This window comes from Lepus europaeus, chromosome 7, assembly GCF_033115175.1.
Source record: "Lepus europaeus isolate LE1 chromosome 7, mLepTim1.pri, whole genome shotgun sequence".
Classification (NCBI taxonomy): domain Eukaryota; kingdom Metazoa; phylum Chordata; class Mammalia; order Lagomorpha; family Leporidae; genus Lepus; species Lepus europaeus.
Window position 1 is genome coordinate 90,585,024 of NC_084833.1, and position 12,393 is coordinate 90,597,416.

Genomic DNA, 12,393 nt, shown 5'->3' on the forward strand with positions numbered 1-12,393 from the left:
CTGGGCAAGGGGGACGTGTGCGGCCTTTGCCCAGCACCTGCAAAAGCCAAGGCGTTCTCTCCGGCTCAGCCACCACCAGCGCCGCTTCCAGGCGCGCACCCTTCGCCCCGCCCACAACGCGTCGCCCCGCCCCCCGAAGCGCCGCGCGGACCCGACGGCCGCGGCGTCTCTATGGAAACCGAATCAACGCCGGCGGGGCGGAGTGCACCATGGCGTCCGGAGAGCCGAGGACCTCGGGTGGCTACTATTTCAGGTTCCTGCCTCAGAGAACCTTCCAGTTCCTGAGCGCCCGGGAGATCACCAGCCGGCTTCGGCAGTGGTGAGGCGCGACGCAGTAGGGAGAGACGAGCCCCCTGGCTTCCGCGGCCGTGGAGGCGTTGAGCCCGGCGCAGGCCGTGTGAGAGGATGCGGTGGCGCCATCCTGAGTGAAACCGCGAAGCTGCTGTCACGGGCGGGCAGGCGGGTCGCGTGGGTGGAACTCGCAGATTGTGCGTCCTGGGTGGGTGTTCGCCCTAAGATGACTTTTATTCCTTGTCGGTCCCAGGTCGATGCTGGGCAGAATGGAGGCGCAGGCGTTCGGGTTTGACCAGACTTTTCTGGCCTATCGGAAGGATGATTTCTTTATGGTTGGTATTGAGGGGTGGGTGTCTTTGTGGGGACTGCTGATTTTTTTTTTTTTTTTTTTTTTATTTATTGGGGCCGGCGCTGTGGCGTAGCAGGTAAAGCCGCCGCCTGCAGAGTGTATCCCAAATGGGCGTCGGTTGGAGTCCCAGCTGCTCCACTTCCAATCCAGCTCTCTGCTATGGCCTGGGAAAGCAATAGAAGATGGCCCAAGTCCTCAGGTCCCTGCATCCCACGCGTGGGGGACCTGGAAGAGGCTTCTGGCTCCGGGCTTCGTATTGGCGTAGTTCCTGCCATTGCGGCCAATTGGGGAGTAAACTAAAAGATGGAAGACCTCTCCCTCCTCCTCCCTCCCTCTCCCTCCTCCTCCCTCCCTCTCCCTCCTCCTCCCTCCCTCTCCCTCCTCCTTCCTCCTTCCTTCCCCTCCCTCCTCCCTTCTCCTTCCTCCCCCTCTGCCTCTTTGTAGCTTTTACAAATAAAATAAATAAATCTTTAAAACAATGAAACTAAATTTTTTTTTTTTGACAGGTAGCGTTATAGACCGAGGGAGAGAGAAAGGTCTTCCTTCCGTTGGTTCACTCCCAAAATGGCCGCCACAGCTGGTGCTGCGCTGATCCGAAGCCAGGAGCCAGGTGCTTCTTCCGGGTCTCCCATGAGGGAGGCAGAGTTACAGAGAAGCACAGGCAGAGACAGAGAGGTCTTCCATCCGCTGGTTCACTCCCCAGTTGGACGCAACAGCGGAGCTGTGCCAAGCTGAAGCCAGGAATATTTCTGGGTCTCCCACGGGGGCCACAGCAGAGAGCTGGATCGGTAGTGGAGCAGCTGGGACTCGAACTGGTAGCCATGCTCTATGCCACAGTGTGGTTCCGGGACTACTGATTTTTAACTCCCTGTCGGTGAGAATTTGTGTGAACACGCCATTCCTTAGCGAAGTTCCCTTGGAGTTTGGGAATAATGAGAGTTGCAAATAGTATATTTCTAAAGGAACTTTTCACCTCTCATTACTATAAATTTGTTGTGAAAGGGATAGCTTCTGGTGTGTTTGTCCTAATTCATTCCTGTGATTTTCAATCTTGAAAATCTTGACTCATCAAATTTCCATAATGCCAGGTAATTTTTTTCTAATTTTCAAGTTAATCGTGTTTCTTTATATTTTCCTATGAAGTAACCGGTGTTACTCCCACATTTCAATTCAAAGAAATGTACTCATGGAAAAATAAGGAAGGAAATAAAGCATGGTAGCTGAGAATGCCCCAGAAGGGGATTTACCTTGAAGCTAAATCAAACGGAAATATTATTATGCTTTATAAAATTCTCTTCCTTCCTTGTCACACATGTCCTTCATACAGTGACTGGTTTGTAGTTGGCGTAGTTTGTTCGCCCTTTCACAAACACTTCCTGAGGGCCTGTCATCTGCTAGGAGTTCCTCCAAGTGATGGCCAAAGATGAACAAGATAAGAGCTCATCTTGCAAAGATTTAGCAGGCCCTTGGCAAGATTACCAATAAGTCAAAAAAGAAAAACCCGCATTTTGTAGAATGACAAGTACAGTGAAGAAAATAAGGAAATGGAGAAAATGAGACATTGATTAGTATTGCCTTGAGGTATTCGTGGCTGGGTGGACAAAATCAAGGGTTTAATAAGGCCGCGATCCCTCTGAAACAGGGGACAATCCTTCCTTCCTCTTTCCTAGCTTCTCGTGGTTGCCAGCAGCCCTTGGTAGTCTTCGGCTTGCAGCTGCAGCGTCAGTCTCTGCCTTTGTCAGAAGCAGCTGGCCTCCCCTCAGGTGTTTCTTCTTCCCTTGAGGACACCTGTCATAGTGAATTAAGAGCTGACCGTACTTCACTATAACTTAATAATAAGTCATTACAGCTACAGGGACCCTGGATCCAACCAAGATCCCTTTTGAGGGGTTTCAGGAAGCACATGAATTTTGGGTGGAGAAAATTCAACCCATAACAGAGTAAATTGGTTAAATGTTTCCCATTCTTTGTTATAATTATACTATTACTGATAATGGCATTTCTTAGATATGCCTGGTTACATTTTTATACTTTTTTTTTTTTTTTTTTGACAGGCAGAGTGGACAGTGAGAGAGACAGAGAGAAAGGTCTTCCTTTTGCCCTTGGTTCACCCTCCAATGGCCGCTGCGGCCGGCGCATCTCGCTGATCCGAAGCCAGGAGCCAAGTGCTTATCCTGGTCTCCTATGGGGTGTAGGGCCCAAGGACTTGGGCCATCCTCCACTGCACTCCCAGGCCTAGGCAGAGAGCTGGCCTGGAAGAGGAGCAACCGGGACAGAATCCGGTGCCCCAACTGGGACTAGAACCCGGTGTGCCGGCGCCACAAGGCAGAGGATTAGCCTATTGAGCCGTGGTGCAGGCCTAATCTCTTAAATATATAGTTTTCATTTATATCAGTACTGCCTCTCAGTTTTTTTTTAAAAATGGGATTTTTTAAAAATAAAGATTATTTATTTGAAAGGCAGAAATAGAGAAAGAAAGAAAGGAGAGATCTATCCTCTGGATCACTCCTCAAATGGAAGCCAAGAACCTGAAACTTCCTCCATGTCTTCCATATCGGTGCAGGGGCTCAAGATCCTGAGCCATCTTCCCCTGCTTTCCCAGGCACATTTCCGGGGAGCTGGCTCAGAAGTGGAACAGCTGGGACTTGAACCAGCACCTATGTAGCATGCTGGCACTGCAGGCAGAGGCTTAACCTACACCACAGCACCAGCAAAATCAGCATTGTAGCTGAGAGGCTACTTCATAAAGTTCATGGAAAATGGATTTTAAAACTGTTTACTTTGGTGCAAAAAAATTTGAAAACCATGTATATGAAGGGTCTTCAAAAAGTTCATGGAACATGTACATTATGAGAAAGCACACCAAAATAAACGTTTTTTGTTCTGTTTTCCATGAATGTTTTAAAGTACCCTCATGTTTACATGGCCATATGTTTTTTAAATTTTTCCAAAATAAAATGGGTTTGTATTTTTAGAACCCTTAAAATGGTAGCTAGCTGGCTGAGTTCTGATTCCATCTTGGCCACTTAAAAGCTGTGTGACATTGGACAAGTTATTTAACCACCACGGCCTCCATTTACATTTCTACCAAATGGTCATAGTGCTTGGCACATAGTAAATATTTAGTGTGAATTTTTGAATATGAAAATAATACAGGGTATGTGATGAAATTGTTATGAACGTTAAGTGAAATATATAAAATATTTATCAAAATGTTAACTCACAGGTGCTATATTATTACTAAGTATGTTACAAAGTAACTTTGAAAATACTTTTCAAGTATTTTGCTGTCACAGTAGTGACTCCTGTATGTCTAATTTACCTTTCAATACTTTTCTTACATTAATCACTTACTATTTGTAATTGGTAAATTTGGTGTTTGACCCCTGTTTTTTAGCTGAGGAAACTAAAACTCAGATCAAATAATTTATGTAAGCTTACACAGCAAAGAGCAAAACCCAGACATTTTGACTCTAAATTCCAAGATGTTTCTACTGTATAGACTGATAACTAAATAAAGGACAGTGCTTAAACTAGAATTCTAGGTTTTTAATTTTCCCTTCCAGTTTAAAAAAGCTTTTGGAAAAACTTATTTGTGAGGTAGAAAATAAAAGGAAGGAAGGAAATATCTGGGAAACACTTTTTAGTTCCTGGATCTACACAGATGAATAGATGCAATTAAAGAGAGGGAAGCAGACCAAAAATTGCATAGCAGAGTGAGAAGTGATCTAATACTTACCTAAGACATGAGATACTTTAGAGACAGAAGTGAGAAAATGACTGAATTGGACAGAAGAGAGTTTACAATGAAAGACTTAAGTTAGGCCATCAAAGATGAGCAGGAGTTTGTCAGGTGGGCAAAGTTAGGGAATGATACTATAGAGACGATAGAAAACCTAACTAGAGAGGAGTCATTGAAATGTTTTAAGGAAAACTTCAAAATACTGGAATCACCTTGTCTGGAGTCTGGAAAGTGGAGTATTAGAACTGGGTCTGGACACAAATTGGAAATTACTATAATCCATATAGTATATAGTGATGTCCTCCCTTAAGATAGTAGTACTGGAATGACCCAGAGAGGTGTTTAGGAGAAAGCCTTCAGGACTGATAAAATTTGGAGATGAAGGGAGAGGGAGACATGTAGGATGACTCAGGCTTCTTTTGGATAGAGTAGTAGGTAATGCCATAAAATTGAATAAAGAATACAGAAAGGGGTGAGTGTTGTATGCAGTAGATTCACCCCTGCCTGAGATGTTCATGTCCCAGCTAATCTGCACTTCTGATCCAACTTTCTGCTAATGTGTCCGGGAGATAGATGGTGACCCCAACTATCTGAGTTCTTGCCACCCACATGGGAGACCCAGATGGAGTTCCTGGCTTCTAACTTTGGCCTGACCCAGTCCTGGCCATTGTGGACATTTGGAGAGTGAACCAGCACATAAAAGATCTCAGTCTCGTCCTCTCTCTATAATGTTTCCTTTCAAATAGATGTCCTTAAAAGTAAATGAGGGCCGGCGCCGCGGCTCAATAGGCTAATCCTCCGCCTAGCGGCGCCGGCACACCAGGTTCTAGTCCCGGTCGGGGCACCGATCCTGTCCCGGTTGCCCCTCTTCCAGGCCAGCTCTCTGCTGTGGCCAGGGAGTGCAGTGGAGGATGGCCCAAGCCCTTGGGCCCTGCACCCCATGGGAGACCAGGATAAACACCTGGCTCCTGCCTTTGGATCAGCGCGGTGCGCTGGCCGCAGCGCGCCAACCGCGGCGGCCATTGGAGGGTGAACCAACGGCAAAAGGAAGACCTTTCTCTCTGTCTCTGTCTCTCACTGTCCACTCTGCCTGTCAAAAAAAAAAAAAAAAAAGTAAATGAGGAAAATGAGTAGTTTTAGGCATGCTGAATTTGAAGTATATTCAAATGGCAATATTCTAGATAGTTGAATGTAACATCCAGTTTTGGGTCTCAAGAGAGCTTTGGGATCAATATATACTGTTGGTATTCTTACCATAAAATTAGAAATGATAAGAAGGTTTTTCCACATAAGCAACTACAAAGAAACCTTTTTAATTTACAAGCTTTCCCAAAGACCTGAACAACACTTAACATTTGAATCTCATGACCAGAACTCAGGTATATGGCCATATCCCAAGGAAGCTAAGAAATATAGACTTAGCACATTACTGTCCCAAATAAAACCAGGATTTCTTAAGAGAGAACTAATACTGGGCCAGAAACCAGCAGTCTGCCAAGTAAATGATATAGTCAAATATAAATTCATTTTTATTTTTTTAAAAGATTTATTTTATTTACTTGAAAGGCAGATTGACAGGGAGAGATGGAAAGAGAAAGAGCTCTTCTATCTGTTGGTTCACTACCCAAATGGCCACAATGGCCGAGGCTGGGCCAGCCAAAAGCCAGGAGCAAGGAGCTTGATCTGAGTCTCCCACAAAGATGAGAGGGGCCCAAGCACTTGGGCCATCATTCCCTGCTTCCAGGGTGCATTAGCAGGGATCTGGAGCAGAAGCAGGACAGCTAGCATTGAATCTGGCGCTCTAGTATGGGATGGCAGAGATTTAACCCCCTGTGCCACAAAGCCCACCCTCAGCATCAACTTATTTAGAATTATTTTTCTCACTCTACATTATGAAACAAGTTTATGTAAATATTTTACATGCATTTTTTATATCAGTATCATTGTTATTAATGTAATCCATTTATAAGTATCTAATATTTTTCCAAAGCACATTAGCTTTCTTAAAGTTGAGTTACAGAATTGCTTCTAATGTCTCACTAGAAATTGTATAACATACCAAAAATACCCTTTGCATGTGTTAGAATATTTTTTATTCATTCTTTAGGCATATCATTGTACTCTTGATAATATGAATGCTGTATTTAAGGGAATTTTAAGACATTTCCATTGGCTCTGGATTAATTCACTGCATGCTGATTGGTCTATTTCCATTTATAATGACATCTACAACATATAAGTTGATAATCCTCAGGGATAATTACTAAATTTATTAAATTTCCCTCTTTTAAAATGATTCCTTTGGGGGCAGATTTTGGCACAGCATAATATAACTTGATTTTACAACTCGAAATCTGCCTGGAAATTGGCAAATGCTACAAATCAAGGCTTTCAGGGTAAAGTTGGGGATGAGTTGTTAACCAGTATGGCTCTTTGCTACTCCTACCCATTTGCAGATGCCCTCATTCACAGTACTTGCGTCTAAGTCCTAACTCTGCCCTCACTGCAGCTTTACTGATGCACACTCTGGGAGGCAGCTTGGGAAACCTGCATTGCCTTCTGGACTCCTGGCTTTCATCTGACCCAACCCTGCTGGTTGTAGGCACTTGGTAAAATTAAAATAGTAGAGTGAATATTCCTTCCTTTGAAGAGCTTTAAGGCAACTTTTTTTTTCATGAGGAATTATTTGGGGAAAATGTATTTTTTTTATAATTGGTCACAGGAGTATATGGCCACTTTTTAAAAAAACAATTATTTCTGCTTATTTGAAAGGCAGAGAGAAAAATAGAAGCAGACTCAAAGAGGTCCTCCACCCACTGATTCACTTCCCAAATGCTCACATCCAAGACTTGGCAAGGCGAAAGCCAAGAGTCCAAAACTTAAACTGGGTCTCCCTCCTGGGTGGTAGGGACCCAAGTACTTGAGCCATTACCACTACAAGCCAAGGTGTATATTAGCAGGAAGCTGGGACTAGAAATGGAGCTGAGACTGAAACCCAAGTACTCTAATATAGGATGCAGGCATCTCAAGTGACTTATCAACTGCTATGTCAAATACCCACCACATGGTACCTCTTAAAAAAAAAAAAAGGCTTTCACTTATTTCCCACCACTAGGCTGGAAACCCTGTAAGAACACAGACTTTGTCTTGTTTGTCATAATGTAGACATTAATAAATTGCCTTTACCTTACACACTGATCCTCTTCGCTCTTCCCTTTCTCATAAAGTCGTACTTATTCCCAAGAGTCATCATTGATTGCTCCTTCTCCCCTTATTTCTTCCTCCTAATTTATTTCCACATTTCCCCACTTCCTGCCACCTTCCAGCTCTTCCTGGATTCACACTTCTGCTGCCATGAACCTCCTTCCTAACAAGTCTGTTACCACTTCTTCAATGCATTCTCCATATTGACAGCCAGAATGAACTTTAAAAATATGAATCTAATCATTATTTCCTTTGCTTCAAAATCGATCAGTCTTCCCACTGTCATCAGATGAAACTACTGATTGAGATCTTCTCAATTTTAGAGCAAGAGTAAAAAAAAAATTTTTTTTTTTAATTTGACAGGTCAAGATATAGATAGAGACACAGAAAGGTCTTCCTTCCATTGGTTCACCCCCCAAATGGCTGCTATGGCCAGTGTTGCGCCGATCTGAAGCCAGGAGCTAGGTGCTTCCTCCTGGTCTCCCACGTGGGTGCAGGGCCCAAGCACTTGGGCCATCCTCCACTGCACTCCCTGGCCACAGCAGAAAGCTGGACTGGAAGAGGAGCAACCAGGACTAGAACCCGGTGCCCACATGGGATGCCAGCGCTGCAGGCGGGGCATTAACCAAGTGAGCCACGGCGCCGGCCCCAGAGTAAAATTCTTTACTTGATTACAGGGTCAAGTGAAACTCCCTACACTCATCTGACCACTGTACCTTCATAGTCACACTGAAACCCTTTGACTTTCCTTGAATGGAACGCCCCATTCTTTCACACCTTGGAGCCTTCAAACTTGGATTTTTCTCCATCTTAGAAAGTGGACTTTCCAAGGGTACACTGGAACCCACTCCAAAGAGCATGATTGCCAAACTCTAAGAAATTTTTGTTTATTCTTAAAACTACTGGCATGGTAGCTGTTATGGCACAGCAGATTAAGCTGCCACTTGTGTCCCTCCATATTGGAGTTCTGATTTGAGTCCTGGATACTCTATTTATTTATTTATTTTTAATTCAATTTTTTTTTTTTTTGACAGAGTTATAGACAGTGAGAGACAGAAAGGTCTTCCTTGGCCAGGAGTTCAAAACTCCCAACTGTTTTTCCCACATGGATGGCAAGAACCCATGTACTTGGGCCATCCTCTGCTGCTTTCCAGGCACAATGGCAAAAAGCTGGATCAGAAGAGCAGCAGCAAGGCTGGCGTCGTGGCTCACTTGGCTAATCCTCCGCCTGCAGCACCGGCATCCCGGGTTCTTGTTTCGGTTGGGGTGCCAGGTACTAGTCCCGGTTGCTCCTCTTCCAGTCCAGCTCTCTGCTGTGGCCTGGGAGGGCAGCAGAGGATGGCCCAAGTGCTTGGGTCCCTGTACCCACATGGGAGACCGAGAGGAAGCTTCTGGCTTCGGATCAGCACAGCGCCGGCCGTAATGGCCATTAGGAGAGTGAACCAATGGAAGGAAGACCTTTCTCTCTGTCTCTCTCTCTCACTGTCTAACTCGGCCTGGCCAAAAGAAAAGGGGGGGGGGGGCAGCAGCGGGAGTCAAACCAGCACTCCAAAATAGAATGCCTGCATTGTAGGCTATGACCCAAGCAGTTGTGCCACAACACTCACTGGGCACTGTAAATCTTATCTACTGGTGGTTTCAGAACCCAAAAGTAGAGTTTGTTGGTTGTAAGATACACATTTTTCAAATTATTCTAGGTAATAACATTACTTTTCCAAAAGGTTATAAAGATTCACACTTCTACCAGTAGCTTGTGAGGGTGCATATTTTCTTTTGCTGTGCAAAATCTTCTGAGTTTGATATAGTACCATTTGTTTAGTTTTGCTTTTGTTGCCTATGCTTTGGCGGTTTTATCCAAGAAGTCATCCCCTACACCAATGACTTGGAGTGTTTCCCTGTGTTTTCTTCCAGCAGCTTCTTAGTCTCAGGACTTAAATTTAGGACTTTGATCCATCTTGATTTGGTTTTTGTATATGATAAGAAGTATGGATCTAATTTTGTTCTGCATACATGCATCCAGTTTTGCCAGCACCAGTTGTTGAAGAGATTACCCTTACTCCACTGTATAGTCTAAGCACTTTTCTCAAAAATCAATTGACTGTATGTATACGAATTAATTTCTGGACTCTCTATTATATATATATAATATATATATATATATACACACACATGCATGTATATATGTGTGTGTATGTGTGTGTGTATATATATATATATATATAGAGAGAGAGAGAGAGAGAGAATAGTTATTACACACATAAATTTTATGCCAGTACCATGCTGTTCTAAAAACTGTAGCTTTGTAGTATGCTTTGAAGTCAGGTATTGTGATGCCGCCAACTTGATTTTTCTTGTTCAGGATTGCTTTGGCTATTCAGAGTCTTTTGTGATTCCATATAAATTTTAGGGTTCCTTTTTCTACTTCTGTAAAGAATGTCATTGGTATTTTGATACAGATTGCATTGAATCTGTAGGTTGCTTTAGATAATATAGACATTTTAATGATACTGATTCTTCTGATTCATGAGCAAGGACTATCTTTCCATTTTTTGTGTGTCCTTGATGATTTCTTTCATCAGTGTTTGTTAATTTTCATTGTAGAAATCTTTTACTTCTTTGGTTACATTTATTCCTAAATAATTTTTTTCTGTGGCTATTATGAATGGGATTTATTTCTTGATTTTTCTTTCTGTGAGTTCATCCTAAGGTTACAAAAAAGCTACTTTTTGTGTGTGTGAGTTTATTTTGTAACCTGCAACTTTACTGAATTGGTTAGTCAACTCAAACAGCTTTTTGATGGAATGTTTAGGTTTTTCCACGTACAACATCATGTCATCTGCAAACATGAATAATTTGACTTCCTCATTTCCAATTTTTATGCCCTTTTGTTCTTTCTCCTCCCTAATTGCTCTTGCTAAAACTTCTAGTGCTATATTGAATGAGAGGTGAAAGTGGCCATCCTTGTCTTGTCCAGATCTGAGGGGAAATTCTTTCAGATTTCCCCCATTCCTTATGAAGCCTTTATCATTTTGAGGAATGTTTTTCTGTACCTAAGGTTTTTAATCATGAAGGGGTGTTGAAGCTTGTCAAATGCTTTCTCTGCATTTATTGAGATGAACATATGGTTTTTGTTCTTCATTCTATTGGTGTGATTTATGATGTTTATTGATTTGTGAATATTGAATTGCCCTTGGGTTTCTGGGATAAGTCCCATTTCACCAAGATGTATGATCTTTTTCTTGTGGTTTTGAATTCTATTTGCTAATATCTTGTTTAGAATCTTTGCATCATCTACATTCTGTAGTTTGCTTTCATGTCATGTCTTTGTTTAGTTTGGTATCAAAGTAATGCTGACCTCATAAAAAAGAATTTGGCAGAGTACATCCAATTCAATATTTTGGAATAATTTGAAGAGTATTGTAGTTATTTCCCCTTTGAATATTTTGTAGAATTCAGTGGTAAAGCCATCAGGTCCAGGACTTTTCCTTAATGGAAGACTTTTGATTACTGCTTCAGTCTCATTGCTTATTATGGTTCTTCTCAGGTTGTCTATATCATCTTTAGTTTATCTTGGTGGGTTATATGGATTTGGGAATTTATCCATTTCTTTGAAATTTTCTAGTTTATTAGCATATGGTTCTTCCTAGTAGTTTCTTATGATACTTTGTATTTCAGTGGTGTTGGTTGTAATGTCTCCTTTTTCATCTCTAATTTTATTTATTTGAGGAAAGCAATGCAGCTCCTCTGCCCTAATCCCAGCGGTTGCTCAGGCCCCAGTGAGCCCTCCAAGCTGAGTAAGCCAGTGGATGACTGTGGAATTCCCTCTCCTCTAAAACTGCTAGCGGCAGGGCTCCCAGTGATTCTTCCTACCTTGAGGTGGTAAGATGGCGGTTCACATCCAACAGCTGGCTGTGCTGAATGGCTGGCTGCAGTGGTATTTCTGTCTTCTCTTTCCCCATGGAATCTTTGTTGTTGTTTTCTTTTTGCTTCTTCACTGAAAATTTCTGTCAGACTCCTGAAAATGTATCCTTCCTTTGTTCTTTTCATATCTCAGAGCAGCTTAAGGTAGTGTGACCATACACTTATTCAGCCATCTTGTATTCTTCAACTGCTGATACTTGAAACTAAAGCTCTTGATTATTATCTGTTGCCACTTAAGAAATTTCATTTTTAGGAAATCAAGTCTTTCACATCTCTTTATGTCAGTGTGTGAGTGGTTATTAAGACAATTCAGAAAACAAAATGGATGGAAAACAAAGTTTTCAACTGTTAAATAACTTTAATTGGACAGTTCACAGAATTTTTACTTCTTAGCACTCATGGTACTTATGTGAGTTAATCTTGTTGTTTGTATAATTGAAATGATATAAACAACTAAAGAGCTGATTTAGAATATGAAGTCCCAAAGATGCCTGTACTTGGGGCTAGTGTTATGGCATAGTAGGCTAACCCTCCTCCTGCAGCACCAAGAGACACTGGTTTGTGTCCCCACTGTTCCTCTTCCAATCCAGCTCTCTACTAATGCCTGGGAAGGCAGTGGAAGGTGCCCAAATGCTTGGCCTGCACCCACGTGGGAGACCCGGAAGAAGCTCCTGGCTCCTAGCTCCAGATAGGCCCAGCTTCTGCCACTGCAGCCATTTGGGGAGTGATCCAGCAGATGGAAGACCTCTCTTTTTGTCTCTCCTACTCTCTGTAACTCAGCCTTTCAAATAAATAAATAATGCCTGTACTTGGACATACATTGTTGTTCATACTATTCAAGACTGAATTGTAGTGAAACTTCACTTCTTTATGAAGCATTTAT

General features: G+C 42.6%; 1 protein-coding gene across 2 annotated transcripts in view; it reads left to right on the plus strand.

The window, feature by feature from the left end:
• Positions 1 to 202: 202 nt before the first annotated feature.
• The window catches only part of CFAP300 (cilia and flagella associated protein 300), a 29,284-nt gene continuing 17,093 nt past the window's right edge, over positions 203 to 12,393 (plus strand). Inside the window, exons 1-2 of one of the 2 annotated variants that reach the window (XM_062198322.1) lie at positions 203 to 253; positions 545 to 626. In XM_062198322.1, the coding sequence (XP_062054306.1) occupies positions 210 to 253; positions 545 to 626 (126 nt within the window). In that variant the 5' untranslated portion in view covers positions 203 to 209. Of the gene's footprint in view, positions 320 to 544; positions 627 to 12,393 lie in introns of both variants that reach the window. The other variant, XM_062198321.1, reaches the window with a different exon arrangement.